Here is a 12,107-nt window from a genome sequence, read left to right as displayed (position 1 = left end):
CTTTTTTTGTCAACAATAAACATGGCCAGGGCTTCCTTTGTTTAGTTCTCCCTGGATCTGGCAACCCATAGAAAAAACTGCTCTACTAACATCATCAACAGAGCCACATACCTCATTGCTACAGCAAGCCCGAGCAGCAGCAGCAGGCGCAGAGGCCGATCGTGTTTTTTTGTTTTTAAAGCACCTAACAGCTACAGCTCAAAGAAGCAGCAGCTACTTAACAGCAAGAATAAATCTAAAAGGATTGAAAAAGTCAAGGGACCAGGGAATTTTTTAAATAAATACAGGAAAGTAAACTTTGGCAGGAAAGTAGTTACAAATTTGGAAAACTTGCTACATCAAAGGATCAGTGATGTGCAGATGCTGTACAGTATTTCCACACAGCCTTACTGTATTTAAAATATGTAAACACCAGACACACAATCTGTGTAAAACATCCTTAAAAAAAATAAATAAATGCAAGGCCATATATTCAGCAGATCTGGCATTTTAAAATGTAGAACGCCTTTAAAGTTACTTCATTGTTTGCATCAGCTTCCGCTCTTGGTTTTGCACTACAACGCTTTTACAGCAAGCATGCTTAAAGAGGTTCACAGCAAGAAGGTGAAATTAGCTGATTTGCAAATGCGATTGTTTTATTGTTAGGAGAAAAGTTAGAAAAGTCAAAATACGGAATTTGTTTGGGTGAAAATAGTTTTCTCTCCACTCTCTCTCAGCTGACATTTAGTACTGAGCTGAGGCTGCCCCACAGCATTACACAAACATACAGCCTCCCACATCTTTTAGGACTTACTTTGAATAACACTTTAAAGAGTCCACAATCTATACCTGCAGTTGTTACAGATGTGCGTCCTGGAATGAAGAACAGTCTGGTGATGGCATCGCAGCTGTCCGAGTCCTCTGTCATTCAAAAGCACGTTGAGAAGTGAGAAGTGGGGAAATGACCCAGTGTCAGAGTTGAGAATGAGGAACAGAAGACAAAGCAAACTGAAACAGGCAAAAAAACCATTAACTTAATTTCTCCTCGTTTTAAAGATTTTTGGAAGGATTAACGTCTAATAATAATTACAGAAAAGACGGTTTGAATGTGTTTGCAGCTGCTGTCGTTGAAAGTGGCACCTTGCTGCTTCTTGTGGTCTTCCCCTTCGTCATGTGGCCGCAGTTTCCTCAAAGCTTTTTCTGTGCTGCTGTTCCACACTATGATCTCGCCATGGTAGCTTCCTGCTCACATCAGAAGAGGGACAAAACACAGAGGAAGAACTTGGTAACAAAAAAAAAACCCTTCTAAAAACTGTACTTTGCTTCATGGCAGTATATAGTAAACTTCACCGCCTGTGCTTTACAAATTCTTGCGTTTACCAAGTGTCTTCACAGTAAAAGAAATACAAAGACTATACACACACACACACAAAAGAAAACTTTTTATCAACACACACTGACTTTCTTATCTTGCTGCTGAATCATGCAAGCTGGCCACTAAAAACTTCTCTAAAGATAAAGTTCAACATCTGTCCCCAGCTACCATCTGTTCCAACACTCAACCCCTAACTTTTACTGCAAGAAGAAGTGCTTTTGAAGTAATCTACATTATATATAAGCAAGAGCACATGCATGGCAATGTGTTTGTCAAAAATGGCAGGAATCTCATCAGGTCGCTCAACAGTCCAACAGCAGGACTTAATGAGATGTGTGAGGAGTGTGTTGGCTATGGGAGGTGAGTGTGTGTGAGCAATAGGAGGTATAAAGTTTATGAGAGTGCCAGTCTGCTGCATTATTCATGCAGCCCAGGGCCAGCTTCTGTATTTCAAGTGACTTTTATCATGTACTGTGTGTGTGTGTGTGTGTGTGTGTGTGTGTGTGTGTGTGTGTGTGTGTGTGTGTGTGTGTGTGTGTGTGTGTGTGTACGGCTGAGACAGAGGGGGTCAGAGAAAATGAGAGCAGATTTCTGCATCATCTACACAATGTTGAGCTTTAAGATGTAGATGCTTTAATCCCCCTCATTAATTTTTAAAATCACTTTGATGCACTTAGCCTGCACAATTTTGACAACATACATAGAGTACACATCACACTGCATATTTAAACAGGGGATAATAACAAGAAATACAAAGAAGTACGTTCACAAAATAGTACTACACAGATTTATCACTGCACAGCAATGTGCAAAAGTCTTGAGCCACCTCTCATCTTTTTATACTAAAAAAGAGCTGCAGCAATTTATTGAAAAGTGTGCAAACGTAGGTGGAGATACAACATATAATAAGAAAAGCGTTTGCACGGTTTGTCATTTTAACAAACTCAAAAGTCAGTATTTGGTATGATCACCTTTATTCTGCAACACAGCCTGAACTCCCAGTGGTGGCAAAAAGAGTTTGCTTAAATGGATCATCAAATGAAAGGGCTGTGTTTGGGATATTACTGGAGGAGAATGGGTTGTCTGTCTAACGTTGCTTACAGGCTTCGCTCCATTAGCAGCAGAATAGCGTCAATGGGAGCAGCAGTGATGGTAGTAGATGTACCGTAGTATCAAGGATAGCTCTAACACCTGTAGTCTGAACTGCAGCTCTATACTTTAGTACTATTATACTTCTGACTGCAGTGTCAGAGTTAGTAACAGCAGCAGTGACTGGCAGACGTACAATTCTGTGCAAAAACTTCTAGTCACCCTTCGTTGCTTATATTTTGCTCAGAAAATGGGTGGTGATTTATTAAAATGTAGGCAAACTGTCAAATGCTGAAAGTCAGTATTTGTTATGACCACCTTTATTCTTCAACACAACCCTAAATCTCTTAGGCAGCTTTCTTGTCCATTCTTTAAGGTGTCTTCAGGAATAGTTCTCCAGGCTTCTTAATGGACATTCAAAGCTCTTCTTTGGATGCCACCTGCCTTTTGTTCCGTTCTCTATCCACATGATCTACACTACTCACTTGGAAGTGAGTGAACTGATCGGTAGTAATCTGCAGTATGGTTAGATGCACACATTTGATCTGCTGCCAAAAAACAGGAAGGGGGAAGCTCCCAGATAAAGTGTAAAGCTTTGTAAAGTGTGTGGAGAAACTCTCGCCAGTAAAAACACAACAACTTTTATACGTTAGATTTTAGTTGATTGAGTGAACTGTAGATTTAGTCTACAGCAGTGTTGGTCAAGTTACTTGAAAAAAGTAATCAGTAACTAATTACTAATTACTTCCCCCAAAAAGTAATCCCGTTACTCTACTGATTACTTATTTTCAAAAGTAATTAATTACTTAGTTACTTAGTTACTTTTTAACAACACGATTTACAACCTGAATAGGTAATAAAGCGATAGATCTTCAGCCCAATTCTACTTTTTCTACATAATCCATCATACAAAATGTAATCAAATGGAAAAGTCTCTTTTTAAAACTTGTTTTATTAGTTTTAATCTTTTAACTTTATGCATCAAGCAAAAATTTAATTATATGCAACATTCTCTGACTGGAAGAAATTTGTTCAATATTTAAACCTATTTTCTGCACATTCCAGCACATAAAATAAAATATGTTTTGTGTTTACACTCAGTCTTTCAAATAGATGCAAGTAAAACACAGCAGAAAATAAATAACATCAAAGACTAGCAGTCCTTTTGCTCTATTTTCACCTGTAAAGCAGGAGTGGGTGGGCGGAGGTTTACCCTGGTGCAGGTGTGCGCAGCGGTCAGTGGAAGAATCCGCGAGTTTCTCTGTGAATTTCCCATTACGTCATAGCTACTCGGTGCTTGCTTGGAAGTTTAGGGGTTTTTCTTCGCTGTAAAAAGAAGTTTTCTTCCCGCGCACAACGGACACTAATGTTTTTGTCACTTTTTATGGAATCAAACGTAAAGTAAGGTCAGTACTTCCACGCTTTAAACGCTGCACGCTCATACTCTCTCCCGCACTCCATATATTATCCATTGTTGATCTGCACACAGCTGTTGTCACAAACCTCGCACTTGCTTATGGCACTGTCATGAGACATTCTCGCAAAATATCACGTTTTTAGTAACGCAGTAACGCAGCATTCCTACGGGAAAGTAACAGTAATCTAATTACCGTTTTTGCAATAGTAATCACTTACTTTACTCGTTACTTGAAAAAAGTAATCGGATTACAGTAACGCTTTACAAGTAACGCGTTACTGCCCATCTCTGGTCTACAGTTGATTCATGTTATTTGGTTGACTAAAACTAAATCAGAAATGGCTGTCAAAGTTAATACTGGTGTTAATTACCTAAACTGTTCATGAAAGAGCCCAGAACGTGTATCACAGATGGCTGTAGGCACTCACTGTGCTACGTCTCTCCTGAACTTTCCCAAACATACTGACGATTATTTGTCTTTGTAGATGTAACTAAAGAAACCAGAGGAAAATGTGTTTTTTGTGACAGGTTGCTAGTAACGAAGACAAAAGACAATTTTAAAATGATTCTTTGTTAAGTGGTCTAAGTGCAGACACAACATCGGTTCATCTCTTAGGTTTGATGACTTTTTAGGCTTGAGTGATTCATAGATCAGATCAAACAACAAAACAGTCCTCTGAATGTGGTCGGGCACAAGGATGGGACTAAAAATGAATGAAAAAGCAGCCAAAGTCTAAAGAAAAATTTTAAAAGATCCTCAGAAATCCTGGTAAACTATTGCTCAAGACCACTTTAAACAATTACAAGAAAGTCTTGGTCCTTGGAGCAAAAATATAAAGAAATGAGGGGTTGCCCGAAACTTTTGTTCAGTATTGTAAAACATGATTTTGTTTTTAAAAAGATTGATTGATTTGGCAGAAACAAAGATGTTATACTCATTGTATTTTTGGCGAATAAGCTCAAGCCCACAAATGGCTACAGAGGTCAGATGAGTTTTTAGCTAGTTTTTACCATTACAGAGCCTGTGCTACTGCTTTAAGTGCCAGCATGGAGCCAGTTTGCCTTGGATGCCTTGTGAGAGCGAGCTCACATTTTGACAGGTTTGACAAGTAATTTCCTTGATATGAAAATCATTGCAGACAGAATCTGTCTGGTACATCAGCCAGTCATTAGTGAATTTCTCGCGGCAGCTCCTCCCATGTCTATTAAAATCAGCTTTGGGCCCAGCAAATTTGTGGTGCCAGCTTTTTTTTGGTGGAAGTCCATGAAACCTGTTCCAGTTAACCCACCAGCACAATGTCTGTGGTAAAAAGTTCTGACTCCACAGAGTCATTTTTGAACTTCCATTCCTCTGCCTCAGTTAATGCCAACTCAAGTGGCATCACTTGATTTAATATCAATGATATTAAATATTGTTTATCATTTTCCCCCAACAGATTTATATATACACAAAAAGAGCCCCCTCTGCTCAAAAAAAAAAGAAAAATTTCATTGTTGTCATCGTGTCCTTTGATTTCTGCACTTGCTATTTCTATTTGTTGCAAAACATTTTGGCCATTCATCAAACTTCAGATTAGTTGGTGACTGGTTGCTTGGAAGTTTTTCATCCACAAAGGATTAAGGGATTCAAAGAAGGAAGGAAAAGTGAAAAGGGGGGTTAGACTGAAGGAGATACACAGAACCCATATATCCTGCTGTGTTTGTGTGCACAGAAATGTGTGTGTGTGTGTGCGCGCGCGCGTGCATGTATGTGTGTGTGTGTGTGTGTGTGTGTGTGTGAGTGAGAAGTCAAGCAGAACCTAGCAAACACTGAATATGGATGAGGAGGCCTCAGTCCCCCATCAACCCAATGTTCCTGCTACAACTTGATTCAACTCAAGACCCAAACTATGCGTGCGCACACACACACACACTCGCAAAAATAATATACACAAACACAGACACGTGGACCATCTCCTAAGCAGGTGCGAGGCCAAATAGAACTTTAAATTGACTTTTCTCACTGGTGGCCATGATGCCACCACTGCCTTCATTCGGCGGCACAAGCACATAACTTGGCAGCACCGATGCTTTGATGTGAAAAGAGCATTACTCACTACAACCCCGAAGAAATATGCAGCCAACTGAAACTAATGCGTCATCGCTTTTAGATGCCGCCTTTTTGCTCGGTGGATTTGTCAAAGAAAGAATTTGCAACTCCAAAAAAAAAAAACAAAAGTTAATGTAGAAAATAGCGCACAGTTCTCATGCACCTTTTACTTTAATGTGCGAGAAGATAAGCGTGGAAATGCAGGAAATAGCAATGCGAATGCGATTCACCCTTTTTTTTTCCCTTTACCCCCTCCCTTTCATTCATTTTTTTTCCATCCTTTTCATATGCCCAAAGGCCAGGGGAGGGGAGTAACACACAAGATATTCAAATGTAAGAGGAGTTAGGAATGAATTACACCATTTTATGAATTTTTTGGACAAGATGTTAGCAGATGTGGATATTCCAGCACCTCTGATGACGAAAAGCTGTCGCAAAGGTTATGTTTTTGATTCTTCCCCCCAGCTTAACGCTTTCTCCTTCTAGACATTAAAACACTGAAGCTCAAAATATAAAAAATGTGATTTATGAGGTGACTCATTTGCATTCAGCCTGCGCATTTCCAAAGTTTTTTCTTAAAATATACAAGCACCCTCCCTGCAGCCGTACAACATGCACGCACAGACAGACACATAGATGCTCGAAAGGCAGAAACACACTCATTTCACCCTTGCTTCCACTGCAAGAGTTCTAATAAACATAATTCAAATTGGGCATTTTGGATTAAATTGGAGGTGGAGGGAGCAGTGCAATGCGGGGCTATGTGTAGATGGAGGGGGGTGGGCAGTCTAAAGTACAGAGATTAGATAAAAAATGGATAAATAAATTGATGGCGGGGGGTTGAGCACGGGGAAAGAAATTGCACAGCGAACTTTGAAGAAGTTTCCAAAGTAGCTCCTGATTCGTGCTTTTTGTTCTAGCTCCAACTATTCATTTCCTTCCAAACCATTTCTCCCTCCAGCTTCGAGAATACCCCTCTTATCTACCTTTCCACCTCCATCCCTCACTTTATCGCTCTCAGTACTTATCTGTGGGCTTGATCTGTCTCAGAAGGCCAGAGAGGGGCCCTGCAGTTTGTGTCTGCACGCTGCTCACACAGACTGGTAAACTGCAGCTGAACTTTCAATACGTGAGCCAAAGTGATACAACTTTACAAAGTGAAGAGCATACTGGGGCAAATTGGGTGCAGAGTGTTTGCAGTTTGAGGGTTATACAAGTGGACCAGTGGCTGGAGGATTGCCAGTTCAATCCCCCAGGCAAAAAAAAAAAAAAAAACCTTAGAAAGTGATGAGTACTGAGGGGTCATGCCGACATTTCAAAGCAAGCCGTCTTCACATGCTAAAAACCATGACAGAGCCGTTAATTCTATGTATTTGTCCATGTAAAGAGCAGCTACTTGGTTTCTCTGTTAATGATGGCTGATACTCAGTGTGACAGCTTGGCAGATGTGATCAAGTGCCAAGGAAGGGGCGGGGGGATTGCAAGGTCCACAAGAAACTTAGAAGCTTTTTTTTTTTTTTTTTTTTAATCATGCATAAAAACTTTAGAAAAAATGTTTTTGAAAAGTTCACATGAACTCGAAGAAGTGGGATGAAAAATAGAGTGATTGGAAGACGAACGCTTCTCGTCTGCTCTTCCATTAGCCAGAGGCGCCCAGTGTTTCTGCATTTTGATAAGCGCTGGTGTGATTTTAGGACACTACCCTGATTTCATATGTGCGAGTCATTTGCAGCTCACGCCGCTGAGTCCATGCACTAATCAGCTGCCAAATCATTTTGATGGTAACGCCGGAAAATGTTCTTCAGTGTTCAGGTTTTTTTTTTTTTCACATTTTGTGTAACAGTTCTACCCTCAGTGAGGTACTGAGTAATTGTTTCTCCAAGGACTCAGGGAGGGAGAGGCAGAGAGAATCAGAATTAGAAAATACAAGTATAGAAACAGAATGTGAAAAGAGAACTGCTTGTAACTTTTTTATTGGGAATAGATCTTGAACTTATTGGATGAACCAGTGCAGAGCCTGTTTAAACAGTGCCTGTAAGAACAGGTTGATTGCTTAGCCTCCAGTATTAACACTTGAGTTTTCTTAATGTCGTCATCTAACCATTTCATCCAAACACCAATTCTGCAGATTTAGAAAACTTCAAACTTAAATTAGCTGTCGCCCTTATTAGGTATAACCAGACTGTTACATTACAGTGGGTTTTAATGTGGCTCCTGCTGATTGTTAGATTTAAAAAACATTCATTCACTGATTAGACGGTTAATGATTTTAATTAATTAATTAATTAATTAATGAGAATTCAGAGTGAAATTCTTAACATCTGTCACCTCTGACTCACATCCTCTTGTCTTTTTGGCAGTGACACCATCTCCAAACCCTGCATCCACCCTCCACTCACTCCACCCACTCCACCCACTCCACCCTGCCCGCACTGTCTTCTTTACTGCTCTGTGAGTCCACTGAGTGGCTTTGGATGGTTAGAAACTCATCCACCTTCACTACCTCTGCCCTTTGCAGGTTCAGCTTTGTATAACCCACACGTTATGCCATTAATAATTGTGAATGTATGTTTTAGGTGTGTTATCAGAAAAATATCAGTGTTCAAATACAAAAAAAAAGTTGTTTAGTTACTGCATGTCGCAGAAAAAAAGCATCATAGCTGACTGTTGGTCACTAGTCAACACTCTTGGTCAATAACCAGTGTCTTGTTAGTTGCTTAGTTTATTTATAAACTGTAAATCTGTTGCACCTGTATTTGTTTGGCGAGGGACAGGGACAAAAGCATTTGACCACCTACACACTGACATCAGTATGAGCTTTGATGGCGTTCCATTCTAAATCCATAGGCATTAATGTGGAGTCCGTCCCACCTTTGGAGCTTTAATAGCTTCCACTCTTCTGGGGAGGTTTTCCGCAAGATTTTGGAGTGTATCTGTGGGAATCTCAGCCCATTTATCCAGATCATTTGTGAGGTCAGACAGCTGCTGGAGGGGAAGTGCTTGGCTTGCAGTAATTCTAGTTCATCTCAGAGGTGTTTGATGGGGTTGAGATCAGAGCTTTGTGCGAGCCAGTCAAGTTCTTCTACACCAGGCTCATTCAACCATGCCTTTATGGACCTAGCTTTGTGCACTGGGGCACAGTCACGCTGGAAAGGAAAAGACCCCTCCCAATCTGCTGCCACAAACCTGGAAGATTGTGATTTATTGGGCAAAGGATCAATTTAACCAATAAAGGAAAACTGCCTTCAAAAGATAGTTTCTGTTTTTTATGAGAAACACTCGAGTGAAAAGCACACACGAGGGGAAAAAGGGTTATTCTTGCAAAATTATGTGGTCCTCCAAACTGCTAGATGTCAGTCCCTGCCAGTCTCATATGACAATCTGAAGTGGGAAAAAACTTATGAAACAAAATCATAATCAGCCAATCAAAACTGCAATCTGTGCATTTCTAGTTTTTTCACTTAAAAAAACAAACACACTTCTTTCATTTCATCTCGGTTTATGAGTCCCTGTGTCACCTGTCTGTGTTTGAAGCCCCTCCCCTCCACACTCAGAACGCAGACAGACATACAGGGATTTCTTCATTTTCTAGTAAGATGCAGTACTGACAGGAACACGTGTGAGGGTTTTTTGTCCTCATTATACTTGACGACCTTTCCAGTTTACTTGCTTCTAATTGCGAATTTAATTAAGATGGAAATGGCAAATTAAGGCATTCTCACATTTAAAGGTTTCGGTCTGTGGTGGAGGCAAATGTCAGCCCACAACAGAGAAAATGGAAGCTGTTGTGCTTGTTGTTGAGTAATGTGGTTTGCACCAACAAAGGCCAACAGGGGAGAACACCGACTTAAAAGGGTCTGGCAGATCTACTGTATCTGCCACATGGGGAGTTTCTAATTAGGGTATTTTCACTTCACTTTTTCATTATTTTTTATGTTTTTTTTTTACTTATATTGTAGAGTTTTGTTGTGTTTATACTGTGGATATTATTTGACGTTCAACAAGAAAAACAAAGAGAAAAAAAGCCAAAAATGGACACACACACACACACACAGAGTACAGTTCTTTGATTGTGAATTCTGAGCTCTATTAAGTCTCTTTCTACCTTCACATGTGCACAAACACACAAAAAACACACACAGCCATTTCCAGCAGAGACAGAGAAGCGTGAAGCTTGAGTCCTTTGATAACAACACCACTTACTTTAATCAGCAGATAACTGCAGCCAGTTATTTTTCATTTAACTAAAGTCTGTTTTCTCAGATTCATTTTAATTTCCTAGCCTGTGTTTGTTTTTTCCCCCTTTCTTCCAACTCTCTCTCTCTCTCTCTTCTGCACAAGCTCTCGTTCTTATAAGCTGTGAAAGTGTAATCGAAAAGGAAAGGTGCACACAAAAGCTACAGGCATGAATGCACACATGCATTGTTAATGACGCTTCTGTTACTGCAAAACTTTACTGAGTAAAAGAAACATTTACGTTGCATGTACAAACACACACCTGTCACTAGAGTCTGTGGGGGCTGGAACGCGGCGCACAGTACAGCACCGCGATGCTGGAGTCCCCCCTTCCACTCACAGGGCTCAACAGTAGACTGCAAGAAGGAATGCAGGCGGAAAACTGTTAACTTCCTACAGAGGGACAAACACAGAGGGAAGAAAATGGTGTAAAAATGACACATATAAGACTCCAACACCGTTTTAAGATAAGATGCACACTGGACCATCATTATTAATTCTCTTTCTTTAGGCAACACAATATGTGTTAATCAGGATACATGTTATATTAAATTATTATTATAATGATCATTAGTATTACTGGCAGTTCGGAGCAGCCCTAGCAACAGCAGTTGCTAGTTAGTTACACAGTAGTTACAGTACTGTGCAAAAGTATAGAGTCACTGTTGGAGTCATATTGTTAAATGTTGCCATTATTGTACTTAAATTTGTAAGTCTTGGTTCAAACTGTATGATCAAAGACATTCTCCTGTTTCTATTGCCCTCCCCAGGCTGTTGAATGGTGGGGAGGCTGTAGTGTTTTATTATAGGCACATCCTAGGTGAAGGTTCTGTTTTCTTGTTTAGTAAACTTCCTGCCTTTATGACCCTTTTGGTGAGCAGGTGGTCACACAAACAGTGTAAACTGTGTGTCACAGAAATAAAAGGCTGTAAGGGAAGCTGGTTCTTTGGACTCGCTTGATACCAATGGCAGAGGACTGCTGCCGTCCGGTTCCCCTTGCTAACATGTGAAAACCGGTTGAGCTGTTCGTCTTGCTTTGTTAACGGGAATAAGTCTCTAAACCAGTGGGGCCTGTGGAAGCGCAGACCCAACAGTCACCTCTCATTTTTTATAATATTATGCTGGGAAATAGGTGCAGCAAATACACATGGAAATAAGGCAAAAAATAATTAAATTTACAAATCTCAGATGTTGAAAGTCTGTATTTGTTATGACAACATTTATTCTTTAACACAACCTGAACTCTTATAGACAGGTTTCTTGTAGCTTGTAGTCTTCAGGACTAGTTCTCCAAGCTTCTTGAAGGACATTCGAAGGTCTTCTTTGGATGTCTGCTACCTTTTGTTCTGCTCTCTGTCAAGATGAATTCACACTACTTCAGTGATGTTGAGGTCCGGCTCCAGGAGAGGCCAATCCATGACTGACAGTGTTTCATTGTGTCCCCATTTCCCTTCCTTAAGACGGCTTGTTGACAGCTACCCAGATAGTTTCTGATGAGGCTTCAGAAACTATCTGGTAATGGATCAACTAAAGGGTCAAATGCATCTCTTTGGGCCTTTGTCAGATTTTTTTTTTCCTATTTCTTAAAGACATGACTTTCAGATAATATTCATCTGCTGTACATAGTATTTTTAGGCCCTCTAGGTCTTCCTCTTTTGTCCTCTACTTGTCCAGTTTTTTAAATTACTTAAGGAAAGAATCTCAGCATGGATTAAATTGAAGGTGAAGGGAGCAGTGCAATGCGGGGCTATGTATAGATCACAGCATGCTTAGATATGTCATTTTCAGCTAATAGTTCTTTGGGAATCACCTCGTTGGTGCAAAAATCCTATTTTATGCCTGTTGAACTGTGTTATCTTTGGGATTTTCTATAGATTCAACAAAGGAAATTGGAACAAATAATGTGCTTCTACGACAGGCTG

The 12,107-nt window shown here is 40.1% G+C and overlaps 1 protein-coding gene across 1 annotated transcript in view; it reads right to left on the bottom strand.

Moving 5' to 3' along the window:
- The window catches only part of LOC146504222 (cilia- and flagella-associated protein 337-like), a 43,604-nt gene that overhangs the window by 8,545 nt on the left and 22,952 nt on the right, over window positions 1–12,107 (bottom strand). The window contains 3 exon segments of the mRNA XM_085130641.1: window positions 829–900; window positions 1,120–1,221; window positions 10,448–10,578. Of these exon segments, the coding sequence (XP_084986767.1) occupies window positions 829–900; window positions 1,120–1,221; window positions 10,448–10,578 (305 nt within the window).

This window comes from Neolamprologus multifasciatus, chromosome 14 (assembly GCF_963576455.1).
Source record: "Neolamprologus multifasciatus chromosome 14, fNeoMul1.2, whole genome shotgun sequence".
Classification (NCBI taxonomy): Eukaryota; Metazoa; Chordata; class Actinopteri; order Cichliformes; family Cichlidae; genus Neolamprologus; species Neolamprologus multifasciatus.
The sequence above is the reverse complement of the archived record's forward strand: the minus strand, read 5'-3'. Positions and strand labels throughout refer to the sequence as shown.